This window comes from Salmo salar, chromosome 10, assembly GCF_965601325.2.
Source record: "Salmo salar chromosome 10, fSalSal1, whole genome shotgun sequence".
NCBI classification, from domain to species: Eukaryota; Metazoa; Chordata; class Actinopteri; order Salmoniformes; family Salmonidae; genus Salmo; species Salmo salar.
The window spans coordinates 3,416,684-3,438,333 of NC_138300.1; the positions used below are offsets into that span (position 1 = coordinate 3,416,684).

The 21,650-nt window shown below is 44.9% G+C and overlaps 1 protein-coding gene across 2 annotated transcripts in view; it reads left to right on the forward strand.

Annotated features, from left to right (window-relative positions):
• Positions 1–21,650, forward strand: part of chd1l (chromodomain helicase DNA binding protein 1-like) — a 73,441-nt gene that overhangs the window by 44,374 nt on the left and 7,417 nt on the right. Inside the window, exons 14-23 of one of the 2 annotated variants that reach the window (XM_045687232.2) lie at positions 2,813–2,969; positions 4,291–4,477; positions 6,177–6,307; positions 7,856–8,007; positions 8,227–8,429; positions 8,551–8,649; positions 10,617–10,687; positions 14,267–14,414; positions 14,819–14,927; positions 19,519–20,020. In XM_045687232.2, coding sequence (XP_045543188.2) covers positions 2,813–2,969; positions 4,291–4,477; positions 6,177–6,307; positions 7,856–8,007; positions 8,227–8,429; positions 8,551–8,649; positions 10,617–10,687; positions 14,267–14,414; positions 14,819–14,927; positions 19,519–20,020 — 1,759 coding nt within the window. The remainder of the gene's footprint in view (positions 1–2,812; positions 2,970–4,290; positions 4,478–6,176; positions 6,308–7,855; positions 8,008–8,226; positions 8,430–8,550; positions 8,650–10,616; positions 10,688–14,266; positions 14,415–14,818; positions 14,928–19,518; positions 20,021–21,650) is intronic. The other variant, XM_045687233.2, reaches the window with a different exon arrangement.

Below are 21,650 nucleotides of genomic sequence, written 5' to 3' on the forward strand. Positions count from 1 at the left end.
TTATTATTATTATTATTATTATTAACTCAGGGCCCTAGTTCTACTATATAATGTTATTATTATTATTTTTAATTCAGGGCCCTAGTTCAACTATATAATGTTATTATTATTATTATTAACTCAGGGCCCTTGTTCTACTATATAATGTTATTATTATTAACTCAGGGCCCTTGTTCTACTATATAATGTTATTATTATTATTTTTAATTCAGGGCCCTAGTTCAACTATATAATATTATTATTATTAACTCAGGGCCCTAGTTCTACTATATAATGTTATTATTATTATTATTATTATTATTAACTCAGGGCCCTAGTTCTACTATATAATGTTATTATTATTATTATTATTATTAACTCAGGGCCCTTGTTCTACTATATAATGTTATTATTTTTAACTCAGGGCCCTAGTTCTACTATATAATGTTATTATTATTATTATTATTATTAACTCAGGGCCCTAGTTCTACTATATAATGTTATTATTATTATTATTATTATTAACTCAGGGCCCTTGTTCTACTATATAATGTTATTATTATTAACTCAGGGCCCTTGTTCTACTATATAATGTTATTATTATTATTTTTAACTCAGGGCCCTAGTTCTACTATATAATGTTATTATTATTAACTCAGGGCCCTAGTTCTACTATATAATGTTATTATTATTAACTCAGGGCCCTAGTTCTACTATATAATGTTATTATTATTAACTCAGGGCCCTAGTTCTACTATATAATGTTATTATTTTTAACTCAGGGCCCTAGTTCTACTATATAATGTTATTATTATTAACTCAGGGCCCTTGTTCTACTATATAATGTTATTATTATTAACTCAGGGCCCTTGTTCTACTATATAATGTTATTATTATTAACTCAGGGCCCTAGTTCTACTATATAATGTTATTATTATTATTTTTTAACTCAGGGCCCTAGTTCTACTATATAATGTTATTATTATTAACTCAGGGCCCTAGTTCTACTATATAATGTTATTATTATTATTTTTTAACTCAGGGCCCTAGTTCTACTATATAATATTATTATTATTAACTCAGGGCCCTAGTTCTACTATATAATGTTATTATTATTATTTTTTAACTCAGGGCCCTAGTTCTACTATATAATATTATTATTATTAACTCAGGGCCCTAGTTCTACTATATAATGTTATTATTATTATTTTTTAACTCAGGGCCCTAGTTCTACTATATAATGTTATTATTATTAAGTCAGGGCCCTAGTTCTACTATATAATGTTATTATTATTAACCCAGGGCCCTAGTTCTACTATATAATGTTATTATTATTATTTTTTAACTCAGGGCCCTAGTTCTACTATATAATGTTATTATTATTATTATTAACTCAGGGCCCTAGTTCTACTATATAATGTTATTATTATTATTATTAACTCAGGGCCCTAGTTCTACTATATAATGTTATTATTATTATTAACTCGGGGCCCTAGTTCTACTATATAATGTTATTATTATTAACTCAGGGCCCTAGTTCTACTATATAATGTTATTATTATTATTATTAATTCGGGGCCCTAGTTCTACTATATAATGTTATTATTATTAACTCAGGGCTTTAGTTCTACTATATAATGTTATTATTATTATTATTAACTCAGGGCTTTAGTTCTACTATATAATGTTATTATTATTATTAACTCGGGGCCCTAGTTCTACTATATAATGTTATTATTATTAACTCGGGGCCCTAGACCTGCTATATATTATTATTATTAACTCAGGGTCCTACTCTATATTAATAATAACAACTCGGGGCCCTAGACCTGCTATATATTAATAATAATAGCTCAGTGCCCTAGAGCTGCTATATATTATTATTATTAACTCAGGGTCCTACTCTATATTAATAATAACAACTCGGGGCCCTAGACCTGCTATATATTAATAATAATAGCTCAGTGCCCTAGAGCTGCTATATATTATTATTATTAACTCAGGGTCCTACTCTATATTAATAATAACAACTCGGGGCCTTAGACCTGCTATATATTAATAATAACAACTCGGGGCCCTAGACCTGCTATATATTAATAATAATAACTCGGGGCCCTAGACCTGCTATATATTAATAATATTAACTCAGGGCCCTAGACCTGCTATATATTAATAATAATAACTCGGGCCCTAGACCTGCTATATATTAATAATAATAACTCGGGGCCCTAGACCTGCTATATATTAATAATAATAACTCGGGGCCCTAGACCTGCTATATATTAATAATAATAACTCGGGGCCCTAGACCTGCTATATATTAATAATAATAACTCGGGGCCCTAGACCTGCTATATATTAATAATAATAACTCAGGGGCCCTAGACCTGCTATATATTAATAATAATAACTCGGGGCCCTAGACCTGCTATATATTAATAATAATAACTCGGGGCCCTAGACCTGCTATATATTAATAATAATAACTCGGGGCCCTAGACCTGCTATATATTAATAATAATAACTCGGGGCGCTAGACCTGCTATATATTAATAATAATAACTCGGGGCCCTAGTCTATATTAATAATAACAACTCGGGGCCCTAGACCTGCTATATATTAATAATAATAACTCGGGGCCCTAGACCTGCTATATATTAATAATAATAACTCGGGGCCCTAGACCTGCTATATATTAATAATAATAACTCGGGGCCCTAGACCTGCTATATATTAATTATAATATCTCAGGGCCCTAGACCTGCTATGTATTCTCTTGCTTATGCATGTTGATATAAGATGGTGGTGGGGTAACCAGAGGTCTATTTAACAGGGCTGTGAAGGTGATCCGGCTCCTGGGGAGGGATACGGTAGAGGAGATTGTGTACTCCCGGGCGGTTTCTAAGCTCCACCTTACCAACACAGTGATAGAAGAGGGGCGTTTTTCTCTGCTAAACCACACCCACTCTGCTGCTGCTGCCGGTCTGCAGGTCAGTAACCCTGGCAACACACCGTCAGTAACCCTGGCAACACACCGTCAGTAACCCTGGCAACACACTGCCAGTAACCCTGGCAACACACCGTCAGTAACCCTGGCAAAACACCGTCAGTAACCTGGCAACTGGTGATGGGAGGACAAAATGCATACAGTTACGTATCACAATATTATTTTGTACGTTATTATTATTATTTTATAGGCTGTACCTGTGCCAAAACTCTTCTTTATAAATAGTGAGTCAACATGTTTTCAGCACTTTTATTTCCATGACTGATAGCTCTCTCTTGTCCCTCTACAGCAGACATATAGTGAGCAATATGTTTGGGACATTGAATCGCAGAGTCGATTCGCAATACATACAGAATCGTAAAATTCACAATACGTACCTTATTGGCACCTAAGAATTGAGATATCGTATCTTGAGGTCCCTAACAATTCCCAGTCCTACTGGCAACACAAGGTCAGTTACCTGGCAACGCCCGGTCAGTATACCTGGCGACGCACGGTCAGCATACCTGGCGACGCACGGTCAGCAAACCTGGCGACCCATCAACAGGCTACTCTGTCCTTCATGACACCTCGGTGTCCCATCAACAGGCTACTCTGCCCTTCATGACACCTCGGTGACCCATCAACAGGCTACTCTGCCCTTCATGACACCTCGGTGACCCATCAACAGGCTACTCTGTCCTTCATGACACCTCGGTGACCCATCAACAGGCTACTCTGCCCTTCATGACACCTCGGTGTCCCATCAACAGGCTACTCTGCCCTTCATGACACCTCGGTGACCCATCAACAGGCTACTCTGTCCTTCCTGACACCTCGGTGTCCCATCAACAGGCTACTCTGTTCTTCATGACACCTCGGTGACCCATCAACAGGCTACTCTGTCCTTCATGACACCTCGGTGACCCATCAACAGGCTACTCTGCCCTTCATGACACCTCGGTGTCCCATCAACAGGCTACTCTGCCCTTCATGACACCTCGGTGACCCATCAACAGGCTACTCTGCCCTTCATGACACCTCGGTGACCCATCAACAGGCTACTCTGTCCTTCATGACACCTCGGTGTCCCATCAACAGGCTACTCTGTCCTTCATGACACCTCGGTGTCCCATCAACAGGCTACTCTGCCCTTCATGACACCTCGGTGTCCCATCAACAGGCTACTCTGCCCTTCATGACACCTCGGTGACCCATCAACAGGCTACTCTGCCCTTCCCATCTCCACTCTTCCTCCTTTTTTCGTCTCGGTCCATTTGTCTCTCCCTCTCTCCTCATCCGTCCTATTCAATCTGTCTCTTCAGCTCAGTGAGATCCTGAAGTTTGGAGTGGACAAGCTGCTGTCGTCAGAAGAAAGCTCCATCCAGGCTGTGAACCTGGGTCTGATCCTGGGTCAGTCTAGAGACGGGGAGTGGCTGACTGATGAAGCCCCCACCCAGACCAAGGACCTGCCCACAGAAGAGGAAGAGGAGGAGGAATCTGAGGGACAGAGTAAGTAGCAAAAGCTCATAGAGGCCCCACAGCAAAACCTGCCATCAATCTACACTGTAAACCTACACTACTCTACACTACTAGGGTGCATCCCAAATTACATTATATTCTCTAGGGTCCCTGATAAACAGTAGTACCTAGGTAGCCTAGTGGTTAGAGATTTGGGCCAGTAACCAACAGGTAGCCTAGTGGTTAGAGATTTGGGCCAGTAACCAACAGGTAGCCTAGTGGTTAGAGTGTTGGGCCAGTAACCAGCAGGTAGCCTAGTGGTTAGAGAGTTGGGCCAGTAACCAGCAGGTAGCCTAGTGGTTAGAGTGTTGGGCCAGTAACCAGCAGGTTGCCTAGTGGTTAGAGTGTTGGGCCAGTAACCAGCAGGTAGCCTAGTGGTTAGAGAGTTGGGCCAGTAACCAGCAGGTAGCCTAGTGGTTAGAGCGTTGGGCCAGTAGCCAGCAGGTAGCCTAGTGGTTAGAGCGTTGGGCCAGTAACCAGCAGGTAGCCTAGTGGTTAGAGAGTTGGGCCAGTAACCAGCAGGTAGCCTAGTGGTTAGAGCGTTGGGCCAGTAACCAGCAGGTAGCCTAGTGGTTAGAGCGTTGGGCCAGTAACCAGCAGGTAGCCTAGTGGTTAGAGAGTTGGGCCAGTAACCAGCAGGTAGCCTAGTGGTTAGATCGTTGGGCCAGTAACCAGCAGGTAGCCTAGTGGTTAGAGCGTTGGGCCAGTAACCAGCAGGTAGCCTAGTGGTTAGAGCGTTGGGCCAGTAACCAGCAGGTAGCCTAGTGGTTAGAGTGTTGGGCCAGTAACCAGCAGGTAGCCTAGTGGTTAGAGCGTTGGGCCAGTAGCCAGCAGGTAGCCTAGTGGTTAGAACGTAGGGCCAGTAACCAGCAGGTAGCTAGTAGTTAGAGAGTTGGGCCAGTAACCAGCAGGTAGCCTAGTGGTTAGAACGTTGGGCCAGTAACCAGCAGGTAGCCTGGTGGTTAGAGCGTTGTGCCAGTCTCTCCCTGTCTCTCTCCCTGTCTCTCTCGCTCTCTCTCCCTGTCTCTCTCGCTCTCTCTCCCTGTCCCTATCTCTCCCTGTCCCTGTCTCTCCCTGTCCCTGTCTCTCCCTGTCCCTGTCTCTCTCTCCCTGTCTCTCTCTCCCTGTCTCTCTCTCCCTGTCTCTCTCTCCCTGTCTCTCTCCCTGTCCCTGTCTCTCTCCCTGTCTCTCTCCCTGTCTCTCTCCCTGTCTCTCTCCCTGTCCCTGTCTCTGTCCCTGTCTCTCTCCCTGTCCCTGTCTCTCTCTCTGACCCTGTCTCTCTCTCTGACCCTGTCTCTCTCTGACCCTGTTTCTCTCACTGACCCTGTCTCTCTCACTGACCCTGTCTCTCTCTGACCCTGTTTCTCTGTCTGTCCCTGTCTCTCTCTGACCCTGTCTCTCTCTCTGACCCTGTCTCTCTCTGACCCTGTTTCTCTCACTGACCCTGTCTCTCTCTGACCCTGTTTCTCTGTCTGTCCCTGTCTCTCTCTGACCCTGTCTCTCTGTCTGTCCCTGTCTCTCTCTCTGACCCTGTCTCTCTCTCTGACCCTGTCTCTCTCTCTGACCCTGTCTATCTCTCTGACCCTGTCTCTCTCCCTGTCTCTCCCTGTCCCTGTCTCTCTGTCTGTCCCTGTCTCTCTGTCTGTCCCTGTCTCTCTCTGACCTTGTCTCTCTGTCTGTCCCTGTCCAGACCACATGTACTACTTTGAAGGGAGGGACTATTCCCGGGAGATGAGCTCTGAGGACCAGAGGACCTTCAGTCGTCTCCAGGAGGAGGAGGCAGGAGGAGGAGAGAGACGGGCGACACGACACAACGATGAAGTAAGACTCTCTTACTGTCTCCTCACCTCTGCTCTACTAGACTAGTGTGATGATGTGCTAATGACTAACATCACTACTCACAAACAGAGAGAAATAGGACTTCTCTATTCTACACCTTTCACTAGTAGCACTGTCAGACAGACAGACAGACAGACAGACAGACAGACAGACAGACAGGGTGTGTTGTTGGATTGTAATGTCAGACAGACAGACAGACAGGGTATGTTGTTGGATTGTAATGTCAGACAGACAGGGTATGTTGTTGGATTGTAATGTCAGACAGACAGACAGGATATGTTGTTGGATTGTAATGTCAGACAGACAGACAGGGTATGTTGTTGGATTGTGATGTCAGACAGACAGACAGGGTATGTTGTTGGATTGTGATGTCAGACAGACAGACAGGGTATGTTGTTGGATTGTGATGTCAGACAGACAGACAGGGTATGTTGTTGGATTGTGATGTCAGACAGACAGACAGGGTATGTTGTTGGATTGTGATGTCAGACAGACAGACAGGGTATGTTGTTGGATTGTGATGTCAGACAGACAGACAGGGTATGTTGTTGGATTGTGATGTCAGACAGACAGACAGGGTATGTTGTTGGATTGTGATGTCAGACAGACAGACAGGGTATGTTGTTGGATTGTGATGTCAGACAGACAGACAGGGTATGTTGTTGGATTGTGATGTCAGACAGACAGACAGGGTATGTTGTTGGATTGTAATGTCAGACAGACAGACAGGGTATGTTGTTGGATTGTAATGTCAGACAGACAGGGTGTGTTGTTGGATTGTAATGTCAGACAGACAGGGTGTGTTGTTGGATTGTAATGTCAGACAGACAGACAGGGTATGTTGTTGGATTGTAATGTCAGACAGACAGACAGGGTATGTTGTTGGATTGTAATGTCAGACAGACAGACAGGGTATGTTGTTGGATTGTAATGTCACACAGACAGACAGGGTGTGTTGTTGGATTGTAATGTCAGACAGACAGACAGGGTATGTTGTTGGATTGTAATGTCAGACAGACAGACAGGGTGTGTTGTTGGATTGTAATGTCAGACAGACAGACAGGGTATGTTGTTGGAGTGTAATGTCAGACACCACTCCCTGTATAGTGCACCACTCCCTGTATAGTGCACCACTCCCTGTATAGTGCACCACTCCCTGTATAGTGCACCACTCCCTATAAAATGCACCACTCCCTATATAGTGCACCACTCCCTGTATAGTGCACCACTCCCTGTATAGTGCGCCACTCCCTGTATAGTGCGCCACTCCCTGTATAGTGCGCCACTCCCTGTATAGTGCGCCACTCCCTGTATAGTGCGCCACTCCTTGTATAGTGCGCCACTCCCTGTATAGTGCGCCACTCCCTGTATAGTGCGCCACTCCCTGTATAGTGCGCCACTCCCTGTATAGTGCACTACTTTTCAACAGAGACCTGTGGGCCCTGGTCTAAAGTAGTGCACTCTATAGGGAATAGTGTGTAATTTGGGGGACAACCTATGTCTCTTGGCTGATGTTCAGTGGCCCTTCAGGTGTGTCTGTCTGGGCCCCTGTTGGCCCCCATGAGGAAGAGGAAGGCCTTGACTGAGACTGACCTGAAAGAGAGGGAGGAGGCTGCAGCTAAGAGGGCCAGATTACAGGAGGACAAGAGGAGGAGACTACAGGAGAACAAACACAGGAAGAAGTAAGGACTAAAGTCATTTTCACAAGAAACCAAACAGCAGAAAACACAGGGAGGGACTAACTAACATTTCCCAATAAGAAAACTTGTTTCTGTTACAAAATATTTTGCTATGGTTTGCAACGGTGTGCATTAATGAATATGGCCCAGATCGTGGAATAGACATCCCTCTACCTGCAACATAGACTCTAGGTCTGGTATAATGAGGCGTCTGTGTTGCAGAATGGCATGGTGGGAGTCCAATGGGTACAGGTCCCTGTGTTTACCCTCTGTGGAGAGCGAGGAGGAGGAAGAGGAAGAGGAGGAAGCTGATGACCTCAGCGTGACCTCTACAGATTCAGAACACTCTGCTATTAGTTACGTGTTGGGTGATGTCACACACCCTTACGGCAACCAGGACGACGCCATCATAGTGCACTGTGTTGGTATTGGATCGTTCTGATTTGTAAAAATTCAGCAAAGAAAGAGAGAGCATACAAACATGAAAAACATTGTATCGAAAACGTCAATGTCTGTGTTTTTTTTACGTCCTGGTGTCTTTTGTAGATGACTCCGGCCGTTGGGGTAGAGGTGGTCTCTTCACAGCGTTGGAGAACAGGTCAGATGAACCGCGTAGACAATACGAGCTGGCTGGAAAGATGAAAGGTGAGCTCACGCGTTAGATACATTTTCTCAGAAGGTGGTTTTAATTAACTCCTTTTCGAATATCGACTTTGCTTTTGGGAAACCATATCAAGTTACGGGTTTTTACACGCGCTCAGTTGTTGTTGTTGTCTCGAGTGCTGCTTTGGATCTCCCTCGTATACTTCTGTTATCGGGGGAAAGGTCCACAATGAAACTAACATTAATGTGGAGAATGATACATTTGCATCGGTTGGCAATCAAATATCTTTTTCTATGCTTTTTTGTGGGCTAATGTAGCCACCATTTTCATACAATAAATATGTCGTCGTGACTTGACTTTAACAATCTGAGGACTTTTATTTATCTAATTAACTAAATATGTTTAATTGTTAAATTCATCATGTAACAATTAACTCATTAGGATGTGGGGCACCACGAGAGCGGTTCTTTAAAGAGTTACCATCTCCCAAATTTACCTATCACATCTACAAACAGTCCACTTATTAATCGTAACCTTGTATCATATCATCATTCTGAACAGTCGTGACTTCCTTGCATCTGCAAAAAACCTGAGCCTTACTTATGATTCAGTACTACACACATTAGTTTAATTATTTATTTACTAGCTAATTAAACGAGAACACAGGATTATCACACACACTCTCCACCGGTTATTGACTGGAGACTTAATACCCTGAAAACAGGTCCCTAGCGGAATGACAACAACATGGAAGCTTTTTTAAATAAGAGATATAGAGGGAGAGAGACACTTAACATTGCCACCTTCAGAAACTTCTCTCATGCCCGCTTTGAGCAAGAAATCATGAGTGTATTTATGTGAAATGCCTGGGTTCGCTGGAGATCTCTCGGTGAACGGGGCAGCCTTGGAATGGGGGTTGGGCCCTTTTGCTGCACGCTCGAAAGGCTCCGATTGTCCGAAATGGTTCCAACAACTCTTCTCCTGTTTATCGCCTCCACCTCGTGTTGAGATTCAAAATTCAAACCATTTAAAACGTGCAGCTGCAGCTTCACGCTTTTCTGGTCTGATGAGTTAATTCGTAACCCATCTTTTATACCTTTTGCTCGCTAGTTACATACCAATCAGGATTTATTCTATCGCTATGTACTGTACTTGCCAATCGATAGCAGTCAAACGGGTTAAATCGACATCCGTCAATGGAAAATGATATTTTATTTATCTTGCAACGTATTCAATCTCCTTTATTAGCTGTTTATCGCCTCCACCTCGTGTTGAGATTCAAAGTTCAAACCATTTTAAATCTTTATTAGCTCACACTAATTCTCCTTTTGATTGGAAAACCACATTTTGCTTCTTTAATTCCCTCAACAATGTTCAGAACATTTTTTTGTCGATGTCTCTGTCTACTGGCTCTTACAGCAGCCCTGGGTCTAATGTCTAATCTAATGGCCTCCAGTGACCTAAATCAAATCAAATCAAATGTATTTATAAAGCCCTTCTTACATCAGCTGATATCTCAAAGTGCTGTACAGAAACCCAGCCTAAAACCCCCAAACAGCAAGCAATGCAGGTGTAGAAGCACGGTGGCTAGGAAAAACTCCCTAGGAAGGCCAGAACCTTAGGAAGAAACCTAGAGAGGAACCAGGCTATGAGGGGTGGCTAGGAAAAACTCCCCTAGAAAGGCCAAAACCTAGGAAGAAACCTAGAGAGGAACCAGGCTATGAGGGGTGGCTAGGGAAAAACTCCCTAGAAAGGCCAGAACCTAGGAAGAAACCTAGAAAGGAACCAGGCTATGAGGGGTGGCTAGGAAAAACTCCCCTAGAAAGGCCAAAACCTAGGAAGAAACCTAGAGAGGAACCAGGCTATGAGGGGTTGCCAGTCCTCTTCTGGCTGTGCCGGGTGGAGATTATAACAGAACATGGCTGCAGCACATGGCATAGTTGTAACTGTACCACCTGTGCTGTCCTGCCATCACACACCAGTAAATTAAGAAAACTTTCTGTTTCAGACTTGAAGCTGGGATCTGTGTTGCTGTTCCCTGTTGATGATAAACAGTCCAGACTGGATGGCCAAGACCAGGTAAGTGTAGCAGAGATGACGTAGACCTGCCTGTGTAACCCTCGGCCCATGAGGGAATTTCCTCTAGGTCTAAATGGTTGATGTTCAGGTGGGTTCAGATCCCACCTGTTACATAAGCACACACACACACACACACACCCTCTCAACACGCAGTACGTGTCTATGCCCTAACGTCTTCTCAGTGGTAAAGCTATAGAGCCTTCAGAAAGTATTCACAACACTTGACTTTTTCCACATTTTGTTGTGTTACAGCCTGCATATAAAATGGGATAAATTCAGATTATTTTTTTTGTCACTGGCCTAAACACAATACCCCATAATGTAAAAGTAGAATTGTGTTTTTTTCAAATTTTTACTAATTAATTAAAAAAATGTGTCGCTGAAATGTTTTGAGTCAATAAGTAGTATTTAACCCCTTTGTTATGGAAAGCCTAAACATTTTCAGGAGTAAAAATGTGCTTACCATAATAAGTTGCATGGACTCACTCTGTGTGCAATAATGGGGTTTAACATGATTTATTAATGACTACCTCATCTTTGTACCCCAACACATACAATTTTCTGTTAGGACACTCAATCGAGAAGTGAATTTCGAACTCAGATTCAACCACAAAGACCAGGGAGGTTTTCCAATGCCTCGCAAAGAAGGGCTCCTATTGGTAGATGGGTAAAAAAAAAAAAATACAGACATTGAATATCCCTTTGAGCATGGTGAAGTTATTAATTACACTTTGGATGGTGTATCAATACACCCAGTTACTACAAAGATACAGGCGTCCTTCCTAACTCAGTTAACGGTGAAGAAGGAAACTGCTCAGGCATTTCACCATGAGGCCAATGGTGACTTGAAAACAGTTACAGAGTTTTAATGGCTGTGATTGGAGAAAACTGAGGATGGATCAACAACATTGTAGTAACTCCACAATACTAACCTAAATGACAGAGTGAAAAGAAGGAAGCCTGTACAGAATACAAATACTCCAAAACATGCATCCTGTTTGCAACACGGCACTAAAGTAATACTGTAAAAATATGGCAACGCAGTTCACTTTTTGTCCTGAATACAAAGTGTTATGTTTGGGCACTCTCCATATTTTCAAGCACAGTGGTGGCTGCATCATGTTATGGGTATGCTTGTCATCGTTAAGGACTGGGCAGTTTTTCAGGATAATAAAGAAACGGAATGGAGCTAACTACAGGCAAAAACCTAGACGAAAACCTGGTTCAGTCTGCTTTCCAACAAACACTGGGAGATGAATTCACCTTTCAGCAGGACAATAACTTAAAACACAAGGTCAAATCTACACTGGAGTTGCTTACCAAGAAGACAGTAAATGTTTTTGAGTGGCAGAGTTACAGTTTTGACTTAAATCTGGTTGAAAATCTATGACAAGACCTGAAGAGGATTGTCTAACAATGATCAACAACCGATTTGACAGAGATAGAAAATAATAATGTGCAAATGTTGCACAATCCAGGTGTGGAAAATTCTAGAAACTTACCCAGAAAGACTCTCAGCTGTAATCGCTGCCAAAGGTGATTCTAGCATGTATTGATTCAGGGGTGTGAAAACTTCTCTAAATGTGATATTTCTGTATTTCATTTTCAATGATTAGCAAAAAAAATCTAAAAACATGTTTTCACTTGGTCATTATGGGGTATTGTGTGTAGAAAAAAATCTGTTTAATCAATTTGAATTCAGGCTGTAACACAACAAGATGTGGAAAACATTTTAAGGGGTATGAATACTTTCTGTAGGCGCTGTATGTACCTGTGGGCAGTGTGTTCCCAAAGGTCATCACATCGTCAGAAAGTCGGGACGCTCTCGGCTCTGACAGAATTAAGATACCTGTGGAATTATGATGATGATGTACCTGATTTGTATAATGAGTGATTTATTCCCTCCCTCCTGTCCTCAGGTGGCCCTGATGTGATGTGGTCTGTCTGTCTGTCTGTCTGTCCCCAGGTTGTTCTGATGTGTCTATCTGTCTGTCTGTCCCCAGGTTGTTCTGATGTGTCTGTCTGTCCCCAGGTTGTTCTGATGTGTCTGTCTGTCTGTCCCCAGGTTGTTCTGATGTGTCTGTCTGTCTGTCCCCAGGTTGTTCTGATGTGTCTGTCTGTCCGTCCCCAGGTTGTTCTGATGTGTCTGTCTGTCTGTCCCCAGGTTGTTCTGATGTGTCTGTCTGTCTGTCCCCAGGTTGTTCTGATGTGTCTGTCTGTCTGTCCCCAGGTTGTTCTGATGTGTCTGTCTGTCTGTCCCCAGGTTGTTCTGATGTGTCTGTCTGTCTGTCCCCAGGTTGTTCTGATGTGTCTGTCTGTCTGTCCCCAGGTTGTTCTGATGTGTCTGTCTGTCTGTCCCCAGGTTGTTCTGATGTGTCTGTCTGTCTGTCCCCAGGTTGTTCTGATGTGTCTGTCTGTCTGTCCCCAGGTTGTTCTGATGTGTCTGTCTGTCTGTCCCCAGGTTGTTCTGATGTGTCTGTCTGTCTGTCCCCAGGTTGTTCTGATGTGTCTGTCTGTCTGTCCCCAGGTTGTTCTGATGTGTCTGTCTGTCTGTCCCCAGGTTGTTCTGATCTGTCTGTCTGTCTGTCCCCAGGTTGTTCTGATCTGTCTGTCTGTCTGTCCCCAGGTTGTTCTGATGTGTCTGTCTGTCTGTCCCCAGGTTGTTCTGATGTGTCTGTCTGTCTGTCCCCAGGTTGTTCTGATGTGTCTGTCTGTCTGTCCCCAGGTTGTTCTGATGTGTCTGTCTGTCTGTCCCCAGGTTGTTCTGATGTGTCTGTCTGTCTGTCCCCAGGTTGTTCTGATCTGTCTGTCTGTCCCCAGGTTGTTCTGATGTGTCTGTCTGTCTGTCCCCAGGTTGTTCTGATGTGTCTGTCTGTCTGTCCCCAGGTTGTTCTGATGTGTCTGTCTGTCTGTCCCCAGGTTGTTCTGATCTGTCTGTCTGTCTGTCCCCAGGTTGTTCTGATGTGTCTGTCTGTCTGTCCCCAGGTTGTTCTGATGTGTCTGTCTGTCTGTCCCCAGGTTGTTCTGATGTGTCTGTCTGTCTGTCCCCAGGTTGTTCTGATCTGTCTGTCTGTCTGTCCCCAGGTTGTTCTGATGTGTCTGTCTGTCTGTCCCCAGGTTGTTCTGATCTGTCTGTCTGTCTGTCCCCAGGTTGTTCTGATGTGTCTGTCTGTCTGTCCCCAGGTTGTTCTGATGTGTCTGTCTGTCTGTCCCCAGGTTGTTCTGATGTGTCTGTCTGTCTGTCCCCAGGTTGTTCTGATGTGTCTGTCTGTCTGTCCCCAGGTTGTTCTGATGTGTCTGTCTGTCTGTCCCCAGGTTGTTCTGATGTGTCTGTCTGTCTGTCCCCAGGTTGTTCTGATGTGTCTGTCTGTCTGTCCCCAGGTTGTTCTGATGTGTCTGTCTGTCTGTCCCCAGGTTGTTCTGATGTGTCTGTCTGTCTGTCCCCAGGTTGTTCTGATGTGTCTGTCTGTCTGTCCCCAGGTTGTTCTGATGTGTCTGTCTGTCTGTCCCCAGGTTGTTCTGATGTGTCTGTCTGTCCGTCCCCAGGTTGTTCTGATGTGTCTGTCTGTCTGTCCCCAGGTGGCCCTGATGTGTCTGTCTGTCTGTCCCCAGGTGGCCCTGATAGTGGCTCAGCACAGAGCCAGAGACAACAGCCTGTCAGGGATCCATCTCTCTGCTCTGGAAGAAGGACTCCAGAAAATCTACAGGGTCGCCAAGACTAACAAGGGTAGTCTGTCTGTCTGTCTGTCTGTCTGTCTGTCTGTCTGTCTGTCTGTCTGTCTGTCTGTCTGTCTGTCTGTCTGTCTGTCTGTCTGTCTTTGTGCCTCTGTGTGTGTGCCTACGTCTGTGTGTGTGTGTCTACGTCTGTGTGTGTGTGTCTACGTCTGTGTGTGTGTGTCTACGTCTGTGTGTGTGTGTCTACGTCTGTGTGTGTCTGATTGTGTGTGTGTGTCTACGTCTGTTTGTGTGTGTGTCTGTGTGTGTCTACGTCTGATTTTGTGTGTGTGTGTGTGTGTGTGTGTGTGTGTGTGTGTGTGTGTAGTTGGAGTAAGAGACCATATACTCTGCTGTGCACATCACTAAAGATTCCATTTCAGTCTCCCCCTCATGCACCTCTCTCCTCTCCCCCAGCCGGCGTCCACCTCCCCCGTATCGGCCACTCCACCAGAGGGTTTAACTGGTATGGAACAGAGAGACTCATCAGGAAACACCTGGCCTCCAGGGGGGTACACACCTCTATGTATCCTTTCTACTCCTTTACTAACCCTAACACCCCCATGGAGCCTTTCTACTCCTTTACTAACCCTAACACACCCCCATGTATCCTTTCTACTCCTTTACTAACCATAACACCCCCATGTATCCTTTCTACTCCTTTACTAACCCTAACACCCCCAGTATCCTTTCTACTCCTTTACTAACCCTAACACACCCCCATGTATCCTTTCTACTCCTTTACTAACCATAACACCCCCATGTATCCTTTCTACTCCTTTACTAACCCTAACACCCCCAGTATCCTTTCTACTCCTTTACTAACCCTAACACACCTCTATGTATCCTTTCTACTCCTTTACTAACCCTACACACCCCCAGTATCCTTTCTACTCCTTTACTAACCCTAACACACCCCCATGTATCCTTTCTACTCTTTTACTAACCCTAACACACCCCCATGTATCCTTTCTACTCCTTTACTAACCCTAACACCCCATGTATCCTTTCTACTCCTTTACTAACCCTAACACACCCCCATGTATCCTTTCTACTCCTTTACTAACCATAACACCCCCATGTATCCTTTCTACTCCTTTACTAACCCCAACACACCCCCAAAACACGACTCCAACACCATCATTAAGTTTGTTGACGACACAACAGTGGTAGGCCTGATCACCAACAATGATGAGACGGCCACACCTGGCAGTGTGGTGCCAGAACAACAACCTCTCAATGTGAGCAAGACAAAGGAGCTGATCGTGGACTACAGGAAAAGGCGGGCCAAACAGGCCCCCATTAACGTCGACGGGGCTGTAGTGGAGCGGGTCGAGAGTTTCAAGTTCCTTGGGGGTGACCAGTGAGATATACCTGCTGGAGCGCGTGCTACGGGTGGGTGCTGCTATGGTGACCAGCGAGCTGAGATAAGGCGGGACTTTACCTAGCAGGGTCTTGTAGATGACCTGGAGCCAGTGGGTTTGTCGACGAGCATGAAGCGAGGGCCAGGAGCGTACAGGTCGCAGTGGTGGGTAGTATATGGGGCTTTGGTGACAAAACGGATGGCACTGTGATAGACTGCATCCAATTTGTTGAGTAGGGTGTTGGAGGCTATTTTGTAAATGACATCGCCAAAGTCGAGGATCGGTAGGATGGTCAGTTTTACGAGGGTATGTTTGGCAGCATGAGTGAAGGATGCTTTGTTGCGAAACAGGAATCCAATTCTAGATTTAACTTTGGATTGGAGATGTTTGATGTGAGTCTGGAAACTATCATGGTCCAAACACACTAACACAGTCGTGAAGAGGGTACGACAAAACCTTTTCCCTCTCAGGAGACTGAAAAGATTTGGCATGGGTCCCCAGATCCTCAAAAGGTTCTACAGCTGCACCATCGAGAGCATCCTGACCGGTTGCCTCCCCGCCTGGTATGGCAACTGCTCTGCATCTGACCCTAAGGCACTACAGAGGGTAGTGCGAACGGCCCAGTACATCACTGGGGCCAAGCTTCCTGCCATCCAGGACCTATATAATAGGCGGTGTCAGAGGAAAGCCCTTATTATTGTCAGAGACTCCAGTCACCCAAGTTATAGACTGTTTTCTCTGCTACAGCACGGCAAGAGGTACCCGGAGCGCCAAGTCTAGGACCAAAAGGCTCCTCAACAGCTTCTACCCCCAAGCCATTAGACTGCTGAACAATTCCTAGAAATCGCCACCGGACAATTACTTGACCCCCCAACCCCCTCTTGTACACTGCTGCTACTCGCTCCTTGTTACCTATGCATAGTCACTTCGCACCCACCTACAGTTGAATTCAGAAGTTTACATACACCTTAGCCAAATACATTTCAACTCAGTTTTTCACAATTCCTGACATTTAATCCTAGTAAAAAATGCCCTGTCTTAAGTCAGTTAGGATAACCACTTTATTTAAGAATGTGAAATGTCAGAATAATAGTAGAGAGAATGATTTATTTCAGCTTTTATTTCTTTCATCACATTCCCAGTGGGTCAGAAGTTTACATACACTCAATTAGTATTTGGTAGCATTGCCTTAAACAATTTAAACTTGGGTCAAACGTTTCGTGTAACCTTCCACAAGCTTCCCACAATAAATTGGGTGAATTTTGGCCCATTCCTCCTGACAGAGCTGGTGTAACTGAGTCAGGTTTGTAGGCCTCCTTGCTCGCACATGCTTTTTCAGTTCTGCCCACAAATTTTCTATAGGATTGAGGTCAGGGCTTTGTGATGGCCACTCCAATACCTCGACTTTGTTGTCCTTAAGCCATTTTGCCACAACTTTGGAAGTATGCTTGGGGTCATTGTTAATTTGGAAGACCCATTTGCAACCAAGCGTTAACTTCCTGACTGATGTCCTGAGATGTTGCTTCAATATATCCACATAATTTTCCAACCTCATGATGCTATCTATTCTGTGAAGTGCACCAGTCCCTCCTGCAGTAAAGCACCCCCACAACATGATGCTGTCACCCCCGTGCTTCACGGTTGGGATGGTGTTCTTTGGCTTGCAAGCCTCACCCTTTTTCCTCCAAATATAACAATGGTCATTATGGCCAAACAGTTCTATTTTTGTTTCATCAGACCAGAGGACATTTCTCCAAAAAGTACGATCTTTATCCCCATGTGCAGTTGCAAACCGTAGTCTGGCTTTTTTATGGCAGTTTTGGAGCAGTGGCTTCTTCCTTGCTGAGCGGCCTTTCAGGTTATGTCGATATAGGACTCGTACTGTGGATATAGATACTTTTGTACCCGTTTCATCCAGCATTTTCACAAGGTGCTTTGCTGCTGTTCTGGGATTGATTTGCACTTTTTGCACCAAAGTACGTTCATCTCTAGGAGACAGAATGCATCTCCTTCCTGAGCGGTATGAAGGCTGCGTGGTCCCGCGGTGTTTATACTTGTGTACTATTGTTTGTACAGATGATCGTGGTACCATCAGTCATTTGGAAATTGCTCCCAAGGATGAACCAGACTTGTGGAGGTCTACAATTTTTTTCTGATGTTTTCTTTAGATTTTCCCATGATGTCAAGCAAAGAGGCACTGAGTTTGAAGGTAGGCCTTGAAATACATCCACAGGTACACCTCCAATTGACTCAAATTATGTCAATTAGCCTATCAGAAGCTTCTAAAGCCATGACATCATTTTCTGGAATTTTCCAAGCTGTTTAAAGGCACAGTCAACTTAGTTTATGTAAACTAATTGTGATACAATGAATTATAAGTGAAATAATCTGTCTGTAAACAATTGTTGGAAAAATTACTTGTGTCATGCACAAAGTAGATGTCCTAACCAACTATCCAAAACTATAGTTTGTTAACAAGAAATTTGTGGAGTGGTTGAAAAACGAGTTTTAATGACTCCAACCTAAGTGTATGTAAACTTCCGACTTCAACTGTACTCAACTAGCCTGTACCCCTGTATATAGCCTCATTACTAGCCTGTACCCCTGTATATAGCCTCATTACTAGCCTGCACCCCTGTACCCCCGCACACTGACTCTGTACTGGTACCCCCTGTATATAGCCTCCACATTGACTCTGTACCGGTACCCCCTGTATATAGCCTCCACATTGACTCTGTACCGGTACCCCCTGTATATAGCCTCCACATTGACTCTGTACCGGTACCCCCTGTATATAGCCTCCACATTGACTCTGTACCGGTACCCCCTGTATATAGCCTCCACATTGACTCTGTACCGGTACCCCCTGTATATAGCCTCCACATTGACTCTGTACCGGTACCCGCTGTATATAGCCTCCACATTGACTCTGTACCGGTACCCCCTGTATATAGCCTCCACATTGACTCTGTACCGGTACCCCCTGTATATAGCCTCCACATTGACTCTGTACCGGTACCCCCTGTATATAGCCTCCACATTGACTCTGTACCGGTACCCCCTGTATATAGCCTCCACATTGACTCTGTACCGGTACCCCCTGTATATAGCCTCCACATTGACTCTGTACCGGTACCCCCTGTATATAGCCTCCACATTGACTCTGTACCGGTACCCCCTGTATATAGCCTCCACATTGACTCTGTACCGGTACCCCCTGTATATAGCCTCCACATTGACTCTGTAGCATAATACCCTGTATATAGCCTCCACATTGACTGTGTACCGGTACCCCCTGTATATAGCCTCCACATTGACTCTGTACTGGTACCCCCTGTATATAGCCTCGTTATTCTTATTGTTACTTTTTATTTTAGTCTAAATTGGTAAATACTTTCTTCTTCTTGAACTGCACTGCTGGTTAAGGGCTTGTAAGTAAGCATTTCATGGTAAAGTCTACACTTGTTGTACTCGGCGCATGTGGCAAATAAAGTTCGATTTGATACCAGAGAGAATACTATAGACATCAATAAAGCCAGTCAGTTTGTTATTGACACGTTTTTCCAACACTTTTGATAAACAGGGCGCTCTAACAGGAATAGGGTTCCGTTTGGGAAGCAGACACACACGGCCTTTTGCCTTGCACTGCATTTGTTGAAGTGTTGAAGGATCTAGTGCTAAATGTGTTTGTCTTAAATGTGAAGGCTTTGTTTTTTTTCACCAGGTTTAGTCCTTAACTGGCCTGTCTGTCAGATACTACTACAGCAGGTCTGTCTCTACCTCTGCTTTAGGTATGTCCACAACACCCTCCATAGCATCAGCCTCAGCCAGCCCAACCTCCAAGGCCTCAGCCCCAACCTCCAAGGCCTCAGCCTCAACCTCCAAGGCCTCAGCCTCAACCTCCAAGGCCTCCGTCTCGTTATCCCCCTCTCCTCCACACTCCCCCCCAGTGCCACAGTATCCTGGCCCTGACTCAGACAGGGAGAGTGAGGAAGGAGAGACGGCCAATCAGAGCTCAGACAGAGGGAGTGAGGAAGGAGAGACAGCCAATCAGAGCAGCAGGACCCCCAGCCCCGCTGATCCTGCTCTGCCTGACTTCATGAGAGGAGTTCATGTGTTCTTCTACAACCTGACAGCCTCAGACAGGAAGAGACTGGCCCGCTACCTCATCACATATGAAGGAGATGAGGAGGAGATCATGAGTTCAGAGGTCACACACATTGTAACAGAGTTGGAGAGTCCTGTCCAATCACAGGTGACCTCAACAGTCAGTCTTACATTTACAATTTCAAGGATGGTTATAACATGAAAACCATTGCTGTACAGTGACACATATATTTCTGATGTTGCTATGGTCTGATGATACTAGTCTTCTGATGTTGCTATGGTCTGATGTTGCTATGGTCTGATGATGCTAGTCTTCTGAGTGCTTGGCTGAGTGCGTCGGTGCAGGCTGTGTGCTATGGTCTGATGATGCTATGGTCGGTGCAGGCTGAGTGCTATGGTCTGATGATGCTATGGTCTGATGTTGCTATGGTCTGATGATGCTAGTCTTCTGATGTTGCTATGGTCTGATGATGCTAGTCTTCTGATGTTGCTATGGTCTGATGATGCTAGTCTTGTGATGTTGCTATGGAATGATAATGCTAGTCTTCTGATGTTGCTATGGTCTGATGATGCTAGTCTTCTGATGTTGCTATGGAATGATGATGCTAGTCTTCTGATGTTGCTATGGTCTGATGATGCTATGGTCTGATGATGCTAGTCTTCTGATGTTGCTATGGTCTGATGATGCTAGTCTTCTGATGTTGCTATGGTCTGATGTTGCTATGGTCTGATGATGCTAGTCTCTGATGTTGCTATGGTCTGATGTTGCTATGGTCTGATGTTGCTATGGTCTGATGTTGCTATGGTCTGATGATGCTAGTCTTCTGATGTTGCTATGGTCTGATGTTGCTATGGTCTGATGATGCTAGTCTTCTGATGTTGCTATGGTCTGATGATGCTAGTCTTCTGATGATGCTAGTCTTCTGATGATGCTAGTCTTCTGATGTTGCTATGGTCTGATGATTACATTTACATTACATTTAAGTCATTTAGCAGACGCTCTTCTCCAGAGCTACTTACAAATTGGTGCATTCACCTTATGATATCCAGTGGAACAACCACTTTACAATAGTGCATCTAAATCTTTTAAGGGGGGGGGGGGGGGGGGGGGGGGGGTTAGAAGGATTACTTTATCCTATCCTAGGTATTCATTAAAGAGGTGGGGTTTCAGGTGTCTCCGGAAGGTGGTGATTGACTCCGCTGTCCTGGCGTCATGAGGGAGCTTGTTCCACCATTGGGGTGCCAGAGCAGCGAACAGTTTTGACTGGGCTGAGCGGGAACTGTGCTTCCTCAGAGGTAGGGGGGCCAGCAGGCCAGAGGTGGATGAACGCAGTGCCCTTGTTTGGGTGTAGGGCCTGATCAGAGCCTGAAGGTATGGAGGTGCCGTTCCCTTCACAGCTCCGTAGGCAATCACCATGGTCTTGTAGCGGATGCGAGCTTCAACTGGAAGCCAGTGGAGAGAGCGGAGGAGCGGGGTGACGTGAGAGAACTTGGGAAGGTTGAACACCAGACGGGCTGCGGCGTTCTGGATGAGTTGTAGGGGTTTAATGGCACAGGCAGGGAGCCCAGCCAACAGCGAGTTGCAGTAATCTAGACGGGAGATGACAAGTGCCTGGATTAGGACCTGCGCCGCTTCCTGTTTGAGGCAGGGTCGTACTCTGCGAATGTTGTAGAGCATGAACCTACAGGATCGGGTCACCGCCTTGATGTTAGTGGAGAACGACAGGGTGTTGTCCAGGATCACGCCAAGGTTCTTAGCACTCTGGGAGGAGGACACA